The sequence below is a fragment of the Parus major genome, chromosome 7, assembly GCF_001522545.3.
Source record: "Parus major isolate Abel chromosome 7, Parus_major1.1, whole genome shotgun sequence".
NCBI lineage: Eukaryota > Metazoa > Chordata > Aves > Passeriformes > Paridae > Parus > Parus major.
In genome coordinates, this window is record NC_031776.1 from 9,597,839 (window position 1) to 9,618,736 (window position 20,898).

Below are 20,898 nucleotides of genomic sequence, written 5' to 3' on the forward strand. Positions count from 1 at the left end.
GAGTCATGAAATACAATTTGTTCAAGGAACTTTTACCTTCCTTTGTCATCTTCACAATTGACAATGCCGGCGTCGATGGCTCCGATGAGTAGTGATGCACAGTTTTCATGATCATTGATTCTGCCAAAGAAAATACATTTTTGAAAAGGTCATGGCTACATATTTTTCCGCTTTCCAATATTGGTTTACTTTACTTCCCGTTAATATTTCTTAGTGGTTATTTCTAAGTTACCCTAATATGCCTTTGTCTTAATGCTTTTAGTTACACTTTTGCATATTCATCATCTCTCCATTTAACTAAACTGCATCTACGATGGATTTCAATCTCTAAGCTGATCAGCTAAGCTGATTCTTAATTCATTATGCACAAAGGTAATTTCAAAGTCCAGAACAAAGCTAGGATTAAAACCTTAATATCTTAAAATCCTTACTCTAAATGTCAAACACACTTGGGTTGGGAAAGCACTCAGTCCTAGACACTTACATGAAGAGAGCTTTATTCTTTAGCACTTTGATTTGATGGATGTGTTCAATTAGTACTTTTTCTGGCTTTTGCTAATTTGTCTCATTTCTTTAGGAAAATGAACAGTATTTAGCAACAGTAATGGACACAAAGTATAGCTGACACACTTCCACATTGAATTAAAAGCTATTTTCATCTTAAATTTGCAAATATGTTTAAATTGCACACATTTTAGTGAGCTTGAGAATTGCATACTGGTTTAAAATAATACGAATTCTGACATGTTTTTCAAAGCTGTTATTAGAAATTCTGATTTAAAATAATATGTTTCAGCCACAAGGAATTGTATTTCAAGTGATCAGCTTTAAAATCATTTCCTCATGCAAATAATTTCCAAAACAGCTTGCTTTATTCTCATACTGCTACTTTCTGCAGACATATCCTAAAGCAACATGCAGTTGTTACTGGAGATTTCTACTTACACGGCACAGTGCAGTGGAGAGAAGCTATTACCATAGAACTTGTGGAAAAGTTTTTGTTCCAAGAGTACCTCTATGCAGTTTTCATGCCCTGTGAGAGAGCAGATATTTCACAGTGTTGCACAAAGCAGGTAGTTGACTTAATTCATATTAGGCTTACACAGGTTGGAATTTCACACTTTTAAGTTCAAAGTTGAACATGATGTATATATGAGCTCTTATGTGATAAATCAGAGAATTTTTAAATTTTATGGCAGCATCAAGAGAGATACGGGCTGATTTTAGCATTTATTGAGAAAAAAGGAAAGAAAAAAAGCTCTTTTTAATGTGATGTCACGTATGTTGCATTACATCCAAAGCTTAAATGTCAATTCTGAGAAGCTTTATCCTTATATTAAGCAACGAGTTCAGATTATCCCGTTTAGAATAATCAGTTCAGTTCAGAACATCCATCTATTCACATGTTCTCTTGCACCAAGAGCTCAAAGGAGTGTTCCTGGTCTCACAGAAATCAATTTCAGCATGGACATGAATAAAACCAGAATTTCATCCTGGCTTCTTGTGATTTGGAGCAAACGAGCTGCAGAGTCCCTGGGAGGTAGCGCTGGAATTTCCCTGGCGTCTGAACTGAAGGGTGCACATAGCAAATGCTAACTACAGACAGCAAACAGGGATAATTTTCCTCTTCATTTCCAGCTCCTCCACCACATTTCTCCACAGCTGAGGCCACCCTTCACCCAGGCAGTAGCTCCAGGAGAGCCTTACCATTGTAACAAGCCCAGTGCAGGGGTGTGTAGCCCTGGTTGTCCTTCAGGCTGCAGTCCTCCTCGGAAAGTGCCACCTGCAGTAACTCGCTCAGCCACGTGGCGTGACCCCGAGCTGCTGCAAAGTGCAGAGGTGTCCTGCCTCTGGCATCTTTACACAAAATAGAGACTTCTTTCTCTAACAGCATCTGAACACATTCTTCATGGCCTGTCATGATCTGGTAACAAAGAAATGAGTAAAGAGATTGACATAACACAGACTTTTGCCCCAGAAATGTGGAATGTGATTGATGCCTGTGAATGTGAAATGGTGTGGATGGGAGTCAGCAAGCAGAGATGAGAGCCCCTTTGCTCACCTGCTGAACTGCTCACTGCAGTTATCATAGAGTTGTGTATAAATATCATCCCTTGCATCAGTTCCGCATTGGGTAAGAAGCTAGACTTAGCTAGGAAAGTCTAGCTTAGTCAAGCTGGACTAGAAAAGATTAGATCTGCCTCAAGTTTCACCGCCTCTAGAAAAAACTTACAGGACTTGCTGCTTACTTAGCATTCCAAGAAAAATGAATATAACTACTGGCCAGTTCTTTCAAAGAAATTATTTTCAAAATTCTTAAGTTGCTCAGTTACAAGAATAATGATTGCTATTATAAAGTGTCTAGAGATAAAACCAACCAAACAAAAAAGTGGTCTAATCATTATTTTGGCTAATTAATTAATGCAAATGTGAAATAAAAGCAAAGCATCACTAAGAGCAGATCTATCTTGCTTTGTGTCTCACTGATTATGCTTGGTCATGTTTCCAATCATTTACAGTGTTCTCTAGATTTAAATATGCCTGTACTTATAAGTGAATTGTAGTCACAGCAAAACAAATAATAAAGGATTATAAAAATTAAGTCACCCCTCGATGTAAAGCTGTGCATCCCAGGAGATCAGCTGCATCTACAGATGCTTCTTTTTCAAGTAATAAAGAAACAGCATCAATGTGCCCATATGCCACTGCAAGCATTAGTGGAGTTCTAGGAGGAAAAAAAAAAGAAAAGCAGAGCAGTGATAGCTATAAAATGGCATTTGTCCCTGCTAACTTACATAGAGAAATCAGGAAGTCCTGCATTTCTTGCCACTCCTACCCATGAACTTGGTTCTTTTCCCCATATTTATACATGACACCCAAGTGAAGACCTTTTGTATAAAATTATTAAGACATTTAACAACCAACTGCCATGACTGAAATAGTAACAAACCCACTTGTAAGCAGTTTACAGAGCAACACCTTTCAAGACAATGTGTTCTCTTAGTAACCTACAATTACTATCACCTCCAGTTTTACAAGACCAAGTCTTGTGAATTCATGTCCCTGCTAGTTACCAAGATGACAATGACCCTAAATATTTATTTTGCAAATGCTGCACAGTTGCTTAAAGGGGATGAAGAAACATGAGGAAAATATTCAAGCTGAAATTTGGACTAACGTATCTTTCATTTGTTTCTGGAAGAGATCTATTCTCCATCTATTTTTAGGCAGACTAATACCATTTAAAATTAAATATGCAGACATTATACGTACAACATTATATGTTCCAGACACCCCAAATGAGTTTCTCAAACCATTCACATTTTCACTTTAAAAATATGTCTTATTCTCCCTCTATAACTGCCATTTAACAAGCAGTAAAATTTTTGTAGGAACATCCCATATGCATGTGTCACCTCAAATAAACACTATGTGCTACTGCACCAGTCTAATGTACCAAATAAACCCTAGAATAGCAATGTTTTAGAAGGAAAAAGAATCTATAGAAACATCTCAGGAGCTTGTTAATTTTTTTATTGAATCTGGCCCTCCACATCTATAAAAGATTGTTTAAAGTATGAAGCAGAGGCTAAGATTAATGGTTAGTCCTTTCCACATGGCTTACATCAACTGAATGTGTACTTTGTAATCTGTGCCAAATTCTGTGAGCAGAAGTGCAGGAAATACAGTATTTCAAATAAGTACTTTTTTTGTGAGAAATATGAGATGCTATTTGAATTACAGAGCTGGAAAAAAAAAAGCCCACAAAGAAAACTTACTGTCCTTTGGCGTCTGTCACATCAGGGTTGTCTGCAACTTCCAGCAACAACCGTAAACAAGGTGTATGGCCATTAATGACTATAAAGGAAAAAAAATTATGTTCAATTTCAGATACTTTTCCACTGGAATGCTTAGGGATAAGAAATATCCTTATAAACAAGGAAAATACTTCACCATATAAGAGATCCATATTCCCTCAATTTTCATTTAACTTGTGCCAGTGAAATGGTGAGCTGTTTTTTCCTTGACCTCACAAAGATGAGGATTAGTTCTCTTAGATAGAAAAATCCCAAATGAGTAAACCAGAAATTGTGACTTTCACTACTGAGAAGATTTCTACTAAAGCAGACAGCATTTCAAAATTCCCCAGACTGAGCAGGCAAGCAAGGCTTTCTGCACTCAGGGCTGGAACACAGTAGGAAGTACATTGTCAAGGCTCCTTCATGTTATGTGTGCTGCACAAGTGAGTATTTCAGTGCTGCTATGAAAAAAAAATCTGCAAAGAATGTCCAACAATACAAATGTCATATTCATAAAAGCACATAACACCAGAGACTAAAATCACTTTTGAGTTTATCCATTTTATCAAAAATGAAACTTAATAAAAACATTTGTGTTTGGAGTTTTGGTTTGGATTGGGGAAGGCAGGGCGTATTTTGCTTGGGGTTTGGGTTTTGTTGTTTTGGGTTTTTTTATGTAACCCATTGCTGCTAGGAAACAGCTCTGAGTTACTACATTCTGTAGGGCCTGACACTGAACCCCATCTGTGTGTCAGCTGGCTTTGAGGCTTCAGACTTTCATAGGATGAAGAGACGGATATTTTCTTCTTTGAAAAACAATTCCTGTGCTCAGTAGATATATGTTGTGTTCTTATTACAGCTAGTCATGCATTCACACTGCCTACACCCTGTGGGCTGAGGCAAAACCCTTGGACACCACCTATGTCACATCATGCTGGCAGAGAAACCGGTGCACATCATCACATTTAAATTACGCATCCAAAAATAATCTTAGTTGATTTACCCAGAAAAATAAAAGGCATTTTTAGTTATTTACCACTAAGTAATGACATACACATAAGATGTAAATGTTTCTGCAGGGCTGATGATTCACTGGCTTCAGGGGGGGAAATAGAGGTCTGTTCTTTGTCCCAGCAGGAGAAACAAAAGTCATAAAAACATAAATACATGTTCACAAAGATCTGTGAAAATGATTTTGGTAAATGAGTTTTAGAACAGATACTCCCAGAAACTCTTAGGAGCTGACCCAGTGATTGCTAAACGTTACAGGCCCTGCAGGGAATGTTAGTTTTGCCAACAGATCCACAGCACTAACACTAGGGGAACATTTGCAACGGGTTCCCCAGGGTAGCCAGAGGAGAGGCTGGTGGTAATAAAATTACATGGAGAATGTATGGTTTAGGAGAAGGAAATTCTCCATGTTATGAGGTCAGAGGAAGTCTATTGCTTTCTGGGGACAGACAGAAAAAAGAAACACTTCATTAGGTGAGTTCTATACTCAAGTCACAAATCCCTTTATTGACACAAATGTGCAGAATCTTGTCATCCACCGCTTGAGGCCTCCTGAGCTCTGTGTTCAGCAATTGTGCCAGTGTAATTAGGAGGAATGAGGGCAAACAAGTTTAAGGGGATGGGTGCACGTTGCCTTCTTTGTTTCCTCCCAGGACACAGTGCTGCATGTGCAAGTGCTCACTTTTTTGTGTGCAAATGCACACTGGCACTCAAAGGAATAACTCAGCAAGAATTCTGTTTGATTTCTCAAAATGCACCTCTTGAGCAGCCGAGGGATGAGCAGCAGCTGGCAGCCGAGTTCCCAGCAGGTGGCACCAGCCCTTGCTGAACACTGCTCACCGGAGCGCTTCCTTACGGAGCGGCACATTGCAAGGGGGTCTCTGCAGCTGCTGGTGGTAGGAGCTTTACTCCAGAGATCATTTCATCAGAACTCTACAGAGCTCTTGAGTGGAAGGTTCTAAACGTTGTCTTAATGGATATTTACCCCAAGTGCACTTAACTCACATTTGAAAGCTTTCAAATTCATGACAGTGGTGAATTTCCTTTACTGAGGAGCTCGAATACTCAACCCGTCTGTGCATTGCTTTCCCTTCTGCTCAAGGTACATGTTCTCTTTTGTGTCTCATTCCTCAGTGTAGGATTTTCTTGCCGTTTTTCCTGGTTGGGCTTTTTGTATATGTGGTTTTTTGTTTGTTTTTAACACATATCAAACTAATTTTGCTTCACTGCAAATTTAAAGAATAATTTATTTGCATGCCTGGGAATGTTTTTTAGTCTGAGAAGCAAAAAGCATCATGGACCAGAAAAATCTGCAATGAATCTTCCTACTGGTTTCACATGGAAGGCACTCATTACTACATTGATGGAGGTGATGAAAAAGCAAATTAAAAGGGGGCAAGGTGGAGGAACACAATTTGAATTTATATGACTGTAAGAAAGGTGTGTATTAAAATAACATCTCCTATTCAACAAATTTACCCAATTTACTCAACAGATTTATTCAACAGATTCGTATCTTAAGTCAGAGCTGCTAACAAAAATATGGCTTTGTTACCATTCACTTTTCTCAGTACTGAAGAACCTTTACAGTTCAGTTGTGACAACTAGAAACTTATGTCACTATAACCACATTTTTAAATAAATGCAAAACTTTGCTGTAGTGATGGTGTACCAGACAAAGTCACACCTTGTTCACATCAAATCCCAAGATATGTTAGAAGTAACTACAGGGGAAGTTCTTGAACAACACAGCTCAGTTTTGTGGTAGCACTAATATTGATTTCAATTAATTAAACCATCAGTATTTATCATGGGGAGAAATGTGCTGAGTTCTGATGCAAAGTTTAAACAGACAGGAAGCATTTTTAGTATGCAGTGTGGATTAATGCAAGCATTTCCTTCAGTACTGCAGACAAAATTGTTAAGTCTATTTGACCTCATGTTTCTAGGTTGCACTTATATGATCACACATAGGGAATAAACTGATACTACAGAATATATATGCATTTTTGGAAGACTGAAAGATAAGCAGAAAGACAATTAAGTCTGGTCCTGAATTAATTATCTATGTGATATTAATTTTCCTTCCCACTAGAGGCCACTGCTACCCTGTACCGAACCCCTCCTGGAGCAGCAGAGGAGACACATTCCCTTTGGCACCTCTGCATATTTACCTGACAGGTGCTTGTCAAATAATAACCTTCAAATAAATGACAAAGTCTACATTTCTCAGCTAATTTTGCATGTTACATAATTAACACCCCACACAGGAGGAAATGAGCAGGCTGCCAGCAAGTGCAAGTTCACAGGCTGGCTCAGGAGGAGGAGGAGGCCTGAAAGAGGGGGGTGAATTTCTGTGGTGTTGCCACTGCAAATGGCTGCAAGTTCTGAACAGCAGAATAATTTCATTGCCAATCAGAGCCCACATCTATTTTTCAACCTTTCTTCCAAAGGAGAAGCAGTGAGGCAAGTGTTCCCTCCTCCCCTGATTATTCGGCTGAAGAACCAGCAAGAGAAGGTGTCATGAGGGAAACATCACACCTCCTGAAGAGCAGGCAACAGAGAGAAGCAAGCAGGTAAAGGGCAAAGCAGTAGTGGTGTTGCAAAAATATGGGATTCTGTATGAGGGAGGACTGAACCACAAGGACAGAGGCAAAAAAGATGAATGAAAGGGAAGAAAAAGGGTTTAAATGTGCAACATCAGCAAACAAGTATCACTCCTCAGGACATGTGAGAATTTTCTTCCCTTTAGAAGAAATGTGCATAGCAGCAGCAGGTAAGTGAAGGTACCTGCTTAGGTGTGGGAGGCTTTATACCACAAGGGCAGCATAAGATCACACTCACCTGAGGCATGGAGGGGGGTCCTTTTGGTGACATTGTCCTTTACGGTGACAGAAGCACCCTGGCTGATGAGAGCTTCCACACATTCTGCATGTCCTCTAAATGCAGCCAAGTCCAGAGCAGTGCGTCCCTTCTCATCCCTGATATCCAGATCTACCAGAGATTGGAGAAGTACCTCCAGAGCTTGATGATGACCATTATAGGCCTAGAATTATGAAATGTGTCAGTAAAGAACACAACTCCTGTCTTTCAAAGACCTTTCCCATAAACAGTGAATAAAATCCATTCCTTTCAATTCTCCTAAACACAACAGAAACCAGTTTTCTTGATTCCTTATTACTCTCTTCAACCTGAAAGAATTTTTCCAAATTACATGGTACCCAAGAAATTAAAAAATTGCTAGCGTTTAGGAAAAGAAATTATGATTCTGGATTTGCTCTAACCTTCTAGTATAACTTAAAGTGAGGAAAATTCAGGCCAATAACTTGCCAAGCCAGCACAGGTATTCACCTGTTCAATTCAATTCAATTCAAAAATTCAGCAATGAATTTTTCACATGCTACAGTATCTGACAGGGAAACATTTGCTCCAAAACCTAGATTCACTAGAGAGATCCATGAATTATCACCTAACTGGTGCTGAATTCAACACATGTGCTGGTCTCCAACTAAAAAGCGATTCTCAAACCAGATTTTTGTGCAAATACAAACACAAACTTGACCTGTTGTTTACAGTTGATGCTTCATGGAGAATTCATGCCAGCAGGATCATTTGGTAGAGCTACAGTGGACACACAGATGCATTTCCAGACCACAGCCACACTGGGCCAACAGCACAAACACAGATGGCATTGCAAAAACCCAGTGGACAGTGCCAGAAATTGGAAATGTTTTGTTCAGTTTAGTAGAGCCTCCCCTCCTCTCCTCATTGACGTACTCAGAGCATCCTTTTTATTTACACACAGTTGTATAGTTAGTATTAGCAGAGTTGAAGCTGTGAACTCTCTATGCCTGAAGACACTCAAAATGTGCTTGTACACAGCCCTGAAAAAATCTGCTCTAGCTGATTCTGCTTTTACTACAGAGGTGGGACTCAATCTCCAGAGGTTCGTGTCAACCTCAGCCATTCTGTGATTCTGACAAAGAAAACTGGGAATAGGAATCTTGAGCTCTTGGGACAGAGGAGCAATTGTTATCTCTGAGGCCACCTCTGCTGGATCCTGTGTGATTGATATACCAGTCTCCGTAGCATTCTCTGCTGCACTTTAAATGCTTTCCCACACCTTGCTGTGTACCAAACGGTTTTTTTGCACTGCACCTCTCCACCAGAACATCAGAGAATCTCAATCCATTATCAAAGATCCTAGGCTCAAGCTTTGGCCTCATATCTTTAAACTAGTTCTAAATACAAGTATGAATTTCCATTTAATTTCACCTCAGTGTCTGCGTCATCTTCTTACCCAAGTGTTAGAGTCAGAAAGAGCCAAGAGCTTCAACTGCCTAAAACTTAATAAATTATTCCAGCCCAGAACCTGGCTTTGTTACATCTAGGCCTACATCCCCTCCCTGCCTTTTTCAGAACAAGCCTACAGTTAAACTTGCTTCAAAGGCAGAGATTAAGGAACTACTCTAGGAGATGTTGCTCAAACATTTTACACATCTCATACTTACAGCTAAATGCAAAGGACTTTTTGTAGCTGCAGAATCGGATTCCTCAAACATATTATTTGTTTTTTCCAGAAGCTGGGAAGAAAAAAAATAAAGTCTTATGACATTTTAACATGAGACAGGTTAAACTTTCATGGACTATAAATCTATAAATCAGCAAAGTTGTATTTTGGCCACAGTAATTATTGAAGGATTGCATAGTATTTTCAAGTTTTTCTGCAGAGGCTAAAGCTATAAAACCAGTTTAAAGGCTTGTAATGAACATCCTTACCCTGATTAATTAGTTTCCATGAGATCCTGGAGCCTGCTTGGGTGAGAAAGGAGCCCTTAAAACAATGGATTTGTGGAATAGAGCCCTCAGTAAATTTACATTGGAGAAAGCTCAGTTTCATGATTACACAGCATATGCAATCCATGTCTGATACAGTATTTTGGGTAATTCTCACACATAATTAGCACTGGGAATAATTATAACTGAGCTATGAATCATTGATAAATTATAAAATTGACTGAAAGAACAATCTGCTCCTACAATGACAGTCTTCCAAAATGCAACATATCCCTGAACTCTTACAAGCGTCCAGTAATTCTAGTAACAAAGTTGTATAATTATCTTTATTTTATGGCTTAAAACCAAGGACATTTTGATCCCTCTAGAAGGAGGAGCTATGGAAAAGCGCCACTCCACAACAGGACAGGAACCCTGACAATTTATCCAGCTGAGGTGGCAAAGAAAATCATACACAGTGTCAACAATGCTTTTGACAGTTCAACATCTGTTGAGTGGCACTGCTCATGTGCACAGCATTTTGCTTAATAATTACTCAGAGTTAGCCTCCAAAAGCCTTTTGGGACTGGAAATTAGCATTTTACAGAAAATCATCAATGGGGGACTGTATAAAAGAAAGAAAAGCATGACACTCAACTAAAACAGACTTGTAATGTTTCTAAGGCCACGAGTAAATTTTTCAGTCTTTTTCAAGGTTTTTTGTTTGCTTGGTTGTCTGGTTTGTTTTGGTTTTTTTTAAAGAGTAAAGAATGAATTAAAATATGGAAAAAGAAGAAAGGAAGGAAGATTTTTTTGATAATCTGGACAATTTTAGGCAATGTCAACATGGAAAAATCTCCAAAGAGACCATGAAAGGCTACAGGAGGGCTTGCCTGTGCTGCGAGATGATGGCATATTCCTAAACACTGATGTAGGCCAGAACTTTTGGTGTAACAACTTAGTCTGCAATAGACCTGTATCAATGATAAATTGATCCAAAAATCAAACTGGAATACAAATTAGTCTTAACAATGCATAAGGTGTTACAAATCTCTTATTCAACAAGGAAGCTATTTTGAATCCTATGGAAAAGCTAGAAAATTAAGCAGTAATTTAATTTCCTTGTGTATTTTGTGCCTAGCAATATGTCAAGACTATGTGTTGATAAAGATACCAGTCATTAGCAAGTAGATGTGTGTATTAGCAGGTAATGCAAATTTTGACACTTCCTTACAGCTAAGGGGAAGAAAAAACATCAAGCCTCCCACCAAGTTTCTTGGTAGGTTTGGGGTAGAGTTAAGAAACGCATTTGGTGTTGCCATGTGGAACCACCTCCAGTTAAAATACTGTTCTCTTATATAAGAGAGCTGTGAACAGGATGAAGCAGTAGCCAGCTCTGAGTACACAAATGCATCTGATTTTCTCCAGTGAGTAAACAAGCTAAAAAAATCCCACCTCTAAACAAACCCAAACACTAAGCCTGTTCTCTTGCCTACCTGGTACTGGCCTTTAGTTTGTGTCCATGAGGCCAGCACAGCAGACTACTTTAATAATTTTTAATTACATTTATCATCACATGTTGAAATTCCAGGATCAAAATCATAACAAGTAAATATTTCCCTTCACCTGTCAGAAGGCTCCAAAAGTCTCCTGGAACAAGGCATATAATTGCCTTTCAAATAGATGAAAAAAATACCACACAGAAAATTGACAAAATTAAGGCTCTAAAGGCACAAATTGTGGGATTGGAGAGCCCTTCACAAAAGGCATCTCCATGGCTTAGAGTCAAAGTAGCTTAGGCTGGTGCAGACCAGGCTTAATGAGCTTATTAGTCATAAGGCTGAATATCTCCATCATAAAGTCAAGTGCAAACACGAATTTGATGGCAAACCTGGCAGCTGTCAGAAACAGAGCCATACGCTGCAAGAGGAGAAATTATAAAGGAGAACAAGAAGAGGAAAATAAAAGACACAGCACTAGTAATTTTTTAGCATTCCTTATCAAGCATCGTGTTCTAACAATTAAGTCACTTGAATGATAAACATAATGTACAAAGAGATAAAAAACACTGAGTCACCAAGAAATTCTCCAGTTTTACCAGTGTTTCTATGGTTCTATGGATGCATTTATAGTAAATTACATATACTTGCTATAATAACACACAGAACAGTGTGTCCTTGGGGGACTCTATTTCCATTATATTTGGAAGAAGCTATGCATAGTTGCCTCTGTTTTTAAAAAGGTAAATTTATCATTCCGAATCATTTGTCCTGGCAGCCATGGAAGCTTAAATTCCACAGAGCTCACAGAGCAATCCCAGCGTGTCTGCTGTGCTGCAATCCATACCTGCCTGTGAAGCTGCATTTCACCAAAGACAGACAAATAAGCATTAATTAACAACAGTTTACAGTTACTGGTGGCTGGCTGGAGAATGTCCCAGCTTATTGCATTTCTTATTTTTTGAGACTTTAGAAGTTTGCCTTGTAGGAGACTAGATTTCTCTGTATCAACTGCCACAGATTTTAGGTGGGTGTCAGAACTGTGCAAAGACCCTGCATGTAAAACTGAGGGGCACTCTTCCCTGTGGGCAGGTCAGAACCTTTCTAAAGGCAAGGGGACCCTTCTTCTCTGCCTCTTGAGAATTCCCAGCATGACCCTTTCACTTCCCATGACAGCACCGTTTAATACTGTAAGTATTAAATAATTATTTTATGAAGTTTTCTTCAGACTCAGAAACAAGAACATGAGTGCTTTGGAAGATGCACACTAAGATAAAACATCAATTATTTAGTTCTAGTCTTACAAACTAACAGCACTACAATATTGCTGTCATAAACTTTTCCCCAGTTCAGCATGAAGATGAATAACTTACAGTTTTCACCATTTCATTTGTGCAGTAAGGATATTTAGAGGCATAAGAGGATTTACTGCTTGATTTCATTCTGTGGTTATAATAAATGACTATATAGCAGGATACAGTGTGGGTTCCCCCCTTCATTTTTGGGGCATTCAGATATGCCAGTTAATGAGTCAGGATACTTCCTGTGATTGTCCTCATAATATAATATATTCTAAAATTCTAAAATTCAGCTCTGGTAAGAAAAAAAAAAGCAAAAAAAAAAGCAAAAAAAAAAAGCAGCTTCATGGAGCATGTCAGTAATCTAAAATTACCATTAAGCAGAAAAAGGGATAATTTTTTCATCATGCATTAAAGGTTTATGCTATGCTTTTCAAAGCAAAAGTCAAAAGAAACTTGAGTGAAACGATGGGCACTATCTCAAACCCTAGAAAAGAACAGAACGTGTGTTCCTGTCCAAGCCATCATGCACAGGCAGCTCCAGGCACAGCCATTTCAGTGCACTCCCAATAGTTATGTCCCAGGTTTGTGCTGCCTGGCACTGAAGTTAAAGGGAGTTTTCTTTAAGAGTTTTTCTGTTTTATCAAGGCAGCTTTGACATTCCAACACACACACTGCCAGTACTGCTGGTGAACCCCTGCAGTTTGGTGCTACTCACGCTCACTGTAAAATGGCAAAGCATTAGATTGGCTGTGTATATTCTAAAAATGGCCTTTAATTTGAAAAGTTATTCATCTAACAGTGTTCAGAAATGTCCACACACATGAAGAGCTGATCAAAAGGTAATAAAGTCAAAAGGAATAGTTGGACACTGCTCTTACGCAACAATTATGCAGCGGTGCTGCTGATCACTTACAAGGTCATTCATTCAGAAGTGGCAATTAGTCATGATTTTTAATGTCACTTTCAGAACTGAATACAAATATATGAGCTAGGTGTCACTTTGCATCTCATATTTCCTGATAAATTGCAACAGATAATCGTCTCTGCTCTGGGAAAACATGCCACCAGCTTCTGTTAAATAAAAAGCAGCTTCTTTTAAATAAAGGCTTTTCCAGCAAGTAGCCAACACAAGATTGAAAACCCTCACCAGTTGTTTCTGATGATATAGAAAACAGCAGTAAAATGAACCTCTGAACTACTTTATCTCAATCAGGGCAGCACATTTTAAAATCTCAGAATTATTCCTGATTGATGAAAAATTCAAAGGTGAAGTGGCACAAACATATCCTCAGGGGAACAAGCAATCCTGTAAGCTCTCTCCATATTTATGATCAAATTATTTTAATTTGACCAGGTTAAAACCAATACCCCTCTTAACCTAGTGCTGAAGTTTTCCTAAGATCAGGCTTTAAAAATCTGATTTATCAATATTGCCATCAGTTTCACTCACATGCACAGATAGGGGTGAAGTTAAATTAACTTAAGCAAGAAGTATTTTCACAAGAGGCTGGAAGAGATACGTTAGTGCCTCTGTGCAGCTCCTCCAGTACAAAGTTTAAGTATCCAATACCCACCAGAACAGTCACCACCATGCAAACAGGACACTTACCTGGCATATAAGAGAACAATGTTCAGATCTTTAAACGTATCTAAATCTGAAACTCAAGCAGGCCTCCATGCCCCAGGCTGTTCTCAGCTGGGGCACTGATCTGTTGGAGCTCTTCCTCTCCGTACAAAATCATTTCATGTTAAGCCATAGGAGTGCCATACTCAGTGGGTCATAGACACAGGTGATTGTCACCCAGTGGGTATTTAAACAATGCAGAACAGCTCCAAATGAGAGTGAGGGATCACCCCCAGTACCAGCCTGAATAATATGTTGGTTACTCCTAGGGATGTAGAAGTCCAATTCCTTTGTCAGTCAGAGCAGAGATTTGAACCTGGGACTTTCACACTCAAATCACACATATCATGTTTCTTTCTGGCCAAAAATTCTACCTCAGAGGTTCTGTAAAACATCACACTTTTGCTTTAAACTTTGCTTTTAACCTCTCTTAACCAAAGAAACTTTTGCAAATCATACGGGTATGGAAAAGGTACAGGAAAGCTTATATTTAGAGAAATTATTATCCTTAGAAGTTTTCTCTTTAGATAGAAAACTTGAGGACTGGTGAAATACAGTGACAATCAATTTTTAAAATGTTCATTTCAGTGTTAATTTTGCTACTCTCCTCTCATTTGAGCCTCTACTCTGAAACACACGCAAATACTTTTTAAATTCAAGCCCACCTGAAGCCACATAATTTACATTTCTTCTCCAAAACACTTTAAAATTGGCCACAAACTTCCAGAGAACAGACAAGTGTGGTTCCATTTCACATTACCAAATGCAAAGTTACTTTAACATCCAGGGAAGTGTCATGCCAGCCAGGTACGTGCACTGGACTCACAGCTCCTAAGACTGACTGAGGAGAAGCAACAGCCTTGAGCAAAGCTGGAGCCTGCAAGCAGCAGGGAGAAGGAATTCCAATGGAAGCAGAAGCAGCACACATGCAGTTGCTTCAAGTACATGGCATGCTGGTTATGAGCTGTGATTCTTCCTCCTCAGGCTTCACCAGAGTGATTACAAGGATTTGCAAAATACTAAAAAGTTTAAATAAAAATACACAACATGCAATCACTTTTCATTTACTCACTATATCCAATGGAGTTTTGCTTCCAATCTAATTAAAAATGTCAATTAGAATTAGAATAATTAAAGACAGAAACACTCAAGTGTAATTGTAATCTGAAAATGTTTCTTGGTTTATTTTTCCTGAACAGTAACTGCATTGCACTCAGTGCCTGAACAGAATCACAGACCTGACCCCGCGTGCCCCATTCCTACACTGTGCACACCCAGAGGAAATACTCCTGGACCAATGGCACCACAGCCACTGTGGAGAAATATCAGTTACCTTACTTCATCAGGAAGGAAGGAAGAGAGGAGAATAATGAGAATGTTTAACATCAACCTCATCAATTGACAAAACACAGATCAACAGATACATAACACACACACACACAGACACACACACACACACACTCTGGGATGCTTTGCTTAATGAAGTGAGATTGCTTTGTAAACCTACAAATACCAATAAACCAATGACAGTTTCTGTTTGAAAGTCTGCTCATGCAGGCAAGCATCTTGCCTTGGATAAATAAACCTGACTGCACCCCTAAAATCCCAGTGATGACAGCTCTTTCTGAGAGCCTAATACTCTAAAGCAATATACCATGATAAAATGTCTTTTTCTTTGGATTCAGTAGATTTGAGGGAGCCAGATATTCTTCACACATAACATTTAAACACCACACACACAGATGCACAGAAAGGTATTTAAGACAACAGCAGAAGTCCGTGATCCCTTTCCTAACTGAAGGAAAAATTACTCCTGAAGTTCTGCAGTGGCCTTGTTGTTCTCTGTCAGAAGAAAGCAGATATAAGTGTCTTGCTTCTCCACCCCAAGAAAATTAATATACAGACTAAAAAAGACAAGAGAGACAGAAAATAAACCCCAGAGATGCTAAGCAATACTTTATCCTACAAGGCAAAGTGCCAGCAGAGTGCCAGGGCAAACAGTAAATTCCTGCCCTCATTGATTTCCTCAGCAGTATTAGCTTTTTAAAAAACGTTTTTAGAATCCAAATTATCTAGTTTCCAAAGCATAAAATCTAAGCCAAACTGCACTTCTATAAACTAACTTATATCAGTGTACCTAGCATATCTGGGCTCCTACTGATTATTTAAACAGAAACAGTGGGTACACATTGCACAAATGCTGACATCAAAACTCAAACAATTAAATCAGTCGACCATGATTTGGGGGATTCTGCAACTGACAGACAAATTAGATGTCTTAAAGTTATTTTTGAGCATTAAGCTCCCAGGTTCTTCTTCTCTTTAGAACCACTTAAGTTAATGACTTTGTGCTTCTCTGCTCCATGTGGGAAAAGCTCTCAAAGACACAGGTACAAAGTAATTGATCACACAAGACACTGCTGCCTCAGCCTCAGACAAAATGCTCCCTGTAAGAAAGAGAGTGTTGGTTGTGGAGACAATCAATTATGAAGGAGAAAACTCAGGTTGTATCCCCCAGATAAAGAGATCTGAGTCAGAAGCAGGCCTAGGGGCTGCCACTGGACAAACATCCAAGCCAGATCCCCATGTGGAAAAAACATCTTTAACACCTATCTCATCCACTGCTGGGATTCACTCATCAGTAATTACCAGTGTCCTGCTCTCAGATGGATGAATGAACACATTTGTGTTGATAGGAAACAGGTAATTAGCAGCAGCCACATCCAAGAGTTATAGAGTCTGTGATTTCAATTTCTCCACAGGTTAAGGAATCAAGTGTTTGTAGGCATGGCTTATCTGCCTTGCAGTGCACAGCTGCTCTGATCAAAGGTATTCCCCAGCCTCTCCATTCCCAGAGTGGCCTTGTGCTGACCAGACACCTTCCTCTGCCCCTGCTCCCCAGCACACACACAGGGATTTGCCTTTTCTTCTGGGCACAGCTTTTGGTTAAACCATTCTCTCCTCCCATCCTCAAATGATTTATCCCCTGTGACAATTCGATTTCTATCAGTCAAAGAGGGAATTACATTTGCTGATGGACTAAAGAGAAGAGCAGATTAAAAGAAAAAGTATCCATCAATTCTTAAAATTCAGAGAATAAATTTCACTAGAGAAGACAGGCATTTAATTCTGTTTGGCCTAGCATTGCACAGAAACCTATTTTTATCAGCACAAAGTGCTTGACTGTGTCTCCAGATAGAACTTTAATGTGAAATTACAATTTAAATTCCCCTCTTTTCACACCAATAAAGATCTTGTGATAAGAGATCATTTCAATGTGAAAAATCCACAATATTTTTCTTTTTTTCAGAGGAGATTGGTGATGTGATCAGCTCTAGAATACCAGGTAGCAGTCATGACTGGTATCACTGACTACCAACAGCAAAGCCAGCCCCAGCCTAAACAAACCTGAGGTTATCTCAGGTGGGAGTTTCAGTGGCTTGCAAGCACACATACCCACCATTCAGCCTTCATCCCTACAGATGGAGAAACAACTCAGGAATTGGCTTCCACTCTTCTATATTTAGCAACATCACATCATTCACTGCAGGGCAGCTACCCCACTAATATTGCAGACAGCCTAAAGGTCCTCCAGGAAAAAAGCTTTGCTTTTTGAGCTCTGTGGTTAAACACACAAAACATAAATTTTGTTTGGGTCAAATATATGACCTTTTTGTTCTTAATCCTTATTTCTCCTAAAAACTCCCCACAAAGAAATGTAGCTAAGTTCCAGCCAAGCTATTGGGCTTACAGTAAACACAAAAGTCAAAGAATGAAAATATGTTTCCATAGATAAACCAGCCTTACCCTAAACTGCATTCAAACGTGTAAATATTTTATAATGCTGAGAAACTGGTGCTTAAAGCACAAGCCAAATTGCCCAGTGAAAGAAACCCCACTAGATACTACATCTTTTTCCTAGGACTTACTTTTAAAAGTGAACGTTTATTTAGAAATAAGCTCTTTTAGATAGCTGCTAAAAAAAAAACAACCGGGGGGGAAGGCAAATAAAAAAATAATCTTACAAAATCTTTTATAAACTTGACATATTCTGGAATACCAAAATAATTCCCAATCATTTTGCTGAAGTTTAGTGTTGTGCATGTAGAGAAATACTAGTAATTATTATTCATAGAAAAACAAGATTATTGTTGCACCCACCTTGACTTAGTTTTGACCAGAATTAAAGGTCCATATTTCATGTGAACTCTTTCCTCTAACAAATTTTAGACCCATAAAGAGCTGTCTTGTTCCAGGCAAGATAATTCCTAGATATTTTCATGTATCAGCTACCAATAATAAACAAAAAATATTTACCCAGGGTATAAAACAGTAAAAGAACAGCTCATATGGCACTGAAAAATAATGGTTTGTTTACATAATCCCACCTGACTTTGCTTTCAGTCCTTTTGCCATCCTGAATCGCAGCATTGCAAAGAAATCAGTGTAATGGTGGTGCCTGTATCAGCTAGTTAGAGCTATCAAATGTAAAGTTGCTAAACTCCGAATTTGGTAAGTCATGACAAAAAAACTGAGTCAGCTTCTTCTGACAGTGGGTGCAAGGATGACAGATCCTGGTCCTACTGTTGGACAAGCACAGATGCTTTCTACACCTTTAGCCTTTGTATTCCAGAGAGAAAATGCCATGCCTGCTACCCTCCAAACACCAATGGAAAAATTCTGCTCCTCTCAAAACTTTCAGGCTGGCACCCTAGTGCACACCAGTGGTCCTGTGCATGCTGAGGGCTAAGATCCATAAAGGCAGAACAGAACACAGAACAGCTACAGTGTGACTCTAACTCTGTAAATGATGCTTGGCTTGCAGATATAGTCACAAATACAGGAAGACTGACAGGGAAAAACATGGAGCTTTTCTTTCCAGGTGTAGAACACTTGCTGCACAGCTCAGGCCCACAGTTTGCATTTCACCCCTCCAGATTAAAAGAAAACCCAACACCTCTGACATGCACTGCATTCCCAGCTCTTCCTTTTGTCTGCCCAGCCTGAGCAACGCCAGGATTTGACAGCAGGTCATTGCCTGCAAGTGATATGTGCAGAAAATGTGCCCAGCAACAAGTACAGGAAAAGAGAGGGGACCTTGCTCTGTGTCCAATCCATGCCTCACAGCACACAGGGACTGCAGAAGGAGAATTCCCAGTGAAGATGCTCCCCATCCATCCCCACAGGCAGAGTCACCCGAGATCAGTGCTAGGAGAAGGCAAGGCCAAACTCACTGCCAGAAGCAACAATGGAGCAGTGCTATTTTAAGTGTCCAAAATATACATGCTTGCAGGTGGGAGCTAAAAAGACTTAACACCCCACCTGAAATTCTGCCCCAGGCCTGCCCTGGCAGAGTTACTGCCCCAGGTTTCCAAGCTGCTGGAACCAGCTGCAGACCAGCTGCAGCATTTTCCTGTTGTGGCCCATGTGGTGTGAAAGCAGCAAGTGCAGAGCTCCTTCTCAGTAACTAAATACTTGACTCTTCAACACAGAAAGAAAGAACCAAACAACATATAACACTAAACAGCACACAGTGTTCTCACTAAAGCATGGATATCTATACAATTGTCCAACTGGAGCTTATTTCCTGGAAGCAATTAAAGGCAATTTATATGCAACATATAACATATATATTATAGAATGTATAGTATCTATAATGTATATAGTAATACTACAGTATTACAATACTATAGTAATACTACATATATGTATATATACATACATACATATATATATATACACGTATATATGGTTATGTATATATACATACATATATATATCTTAAATTTTGGATCACCCTGTATATCAAGCAGTTAACACTCACCTTTATGACACTTTAACACGTCACATATGTCTACAAGCCCATTCTATACATCTCCCAAATCCAGTAACTGGCTAAAAATTCTTGGCTTCTTAGAAGCTGCTATTACTAATCAGCCAGCCCCAGAATATTTAAAAAAAATAACCAAAAAAACCCCAAAAATTCGCAGCAGCTTTGCATATAAGGTTGGTCATGGTTATGGTGATTGATCAATGTTGCTATTGTTTCACCAGGGACAAAAAGAAACTGCAGGTGTGAAGCAATAGTTATTTACTCCCTCAGTATGCAAGTCAGATAAAGTGCCAGGTGGATCAGGCACATTCACTGTCATTTAACAGGAACTGTCCCTTCTCCTGGCACTTAGGCATACACTGGCAATACTTTGATCAGGCTTAAAATTAATCAAATTAAAATAATTTGTGTATACATAAATTCCATTCAAAGACAACGCTTAAGCCCCAGGCTGTTGAATAAGGACTTGATTATCAAGATAAAGATATTTTTAAGATACGTCTGGGTGCAAATATTTGAGTTTACTGCCCCATGTTGCAGGTTTTCACAGATTTCTTATTATCCAAAGAACTCCAATAGCAGCCATGAGGGGAGTTCATTAATCTGGTACATGCACATTCAGTGTCAGCAGACAGAGACTTCCCGAATCGAGCACTCACCAGCTCCAAGCACTGCCGGTGCCCGTAGGCAGCAGCGTAATGCACAGTGTTGTACCCCTCCTTGTCCTGGATGGATGGGTTGGCATCGTTCTGGAGAAGGAACTCGAGACACCTGGGGACAATTCACTGGGGTAAATGTGGGCTTACAATATAGAACAGGCTCATCCCTCGCTGCTACTGGAAGCGGCACTGAAAACTGGCAGTGAATCCTGTATTTTGAGCAGCACCTTAAATCACTTTTCACCAATAGCTCCTCACATTCACCATGTTTTTGAACGGAAAATCCCCAACCGTCTTTGAAAATCAACTTCATGAAGAAGATCTTCAACCTAACTCTTGTGGCTACTCTAGATTAAAAAATTGATTTTCTGTTACAAAGCCTGAAAGATTCTGTA

General features: G+C 39.2%; 1 protein-coding gene across 11 annotated transcripts in view; it reads right to left on the reverse strand.

Annotated features, from left to right (window-relative positions):
* The window catches only part of ANKRD44 (ankyrin repeat domain 44), a 139,619-nt gene that overhangs the window by 11,486 nt on the left and 107,235 nt on the right, over nucleotides 1-20,898 (reverse strand). For all 11 annotated transcript variants that reach the window (XR_004498391.1, XM_033516206.1, XM_015634341.1 and 8 more), the window contains exons 16-23: nucleotides 20,504-20,615; nucleotides 9,323-9,394; nucleotides 7,656-7,857; nucleotides 3,780-3,858; nucleotides 2,608-2,725; nucleotides 1,708-1,924; nucleotides 946-1,033; nucleotides 37-120 (exon numbers count right to left, since the gene is read on the reverse strand). Coding sequence is in view for 10 of the 11 variants with exons in the window: in XM_033516206.1 (XP_033372097.1) it covers nucleotides 37-120; nucleotides 946-1,033; nucleotides 1,708-1,924; nucleotides 2,608-2,725; nucleotides 3,780-3,858; nucleotides 7,656-7,857; nucleotides 9,323-9,394; nucleotides 20,504-20,615 (972 nt within the window). In the remaining variant the exon portion in view is untranslated. The remainder of the gene's footprint in view (nucleotides 1-36; nucleotides 121-945; nucleotides 1,034-1,707; nucleotides 1,925-2,607; nucleotides 2,726-3,779; nucleotides 3,859-7,655; nucleotides 7,858-9,322; nucleotides 9,395-20,503; nucleotides 20,616-20,898) is intronic.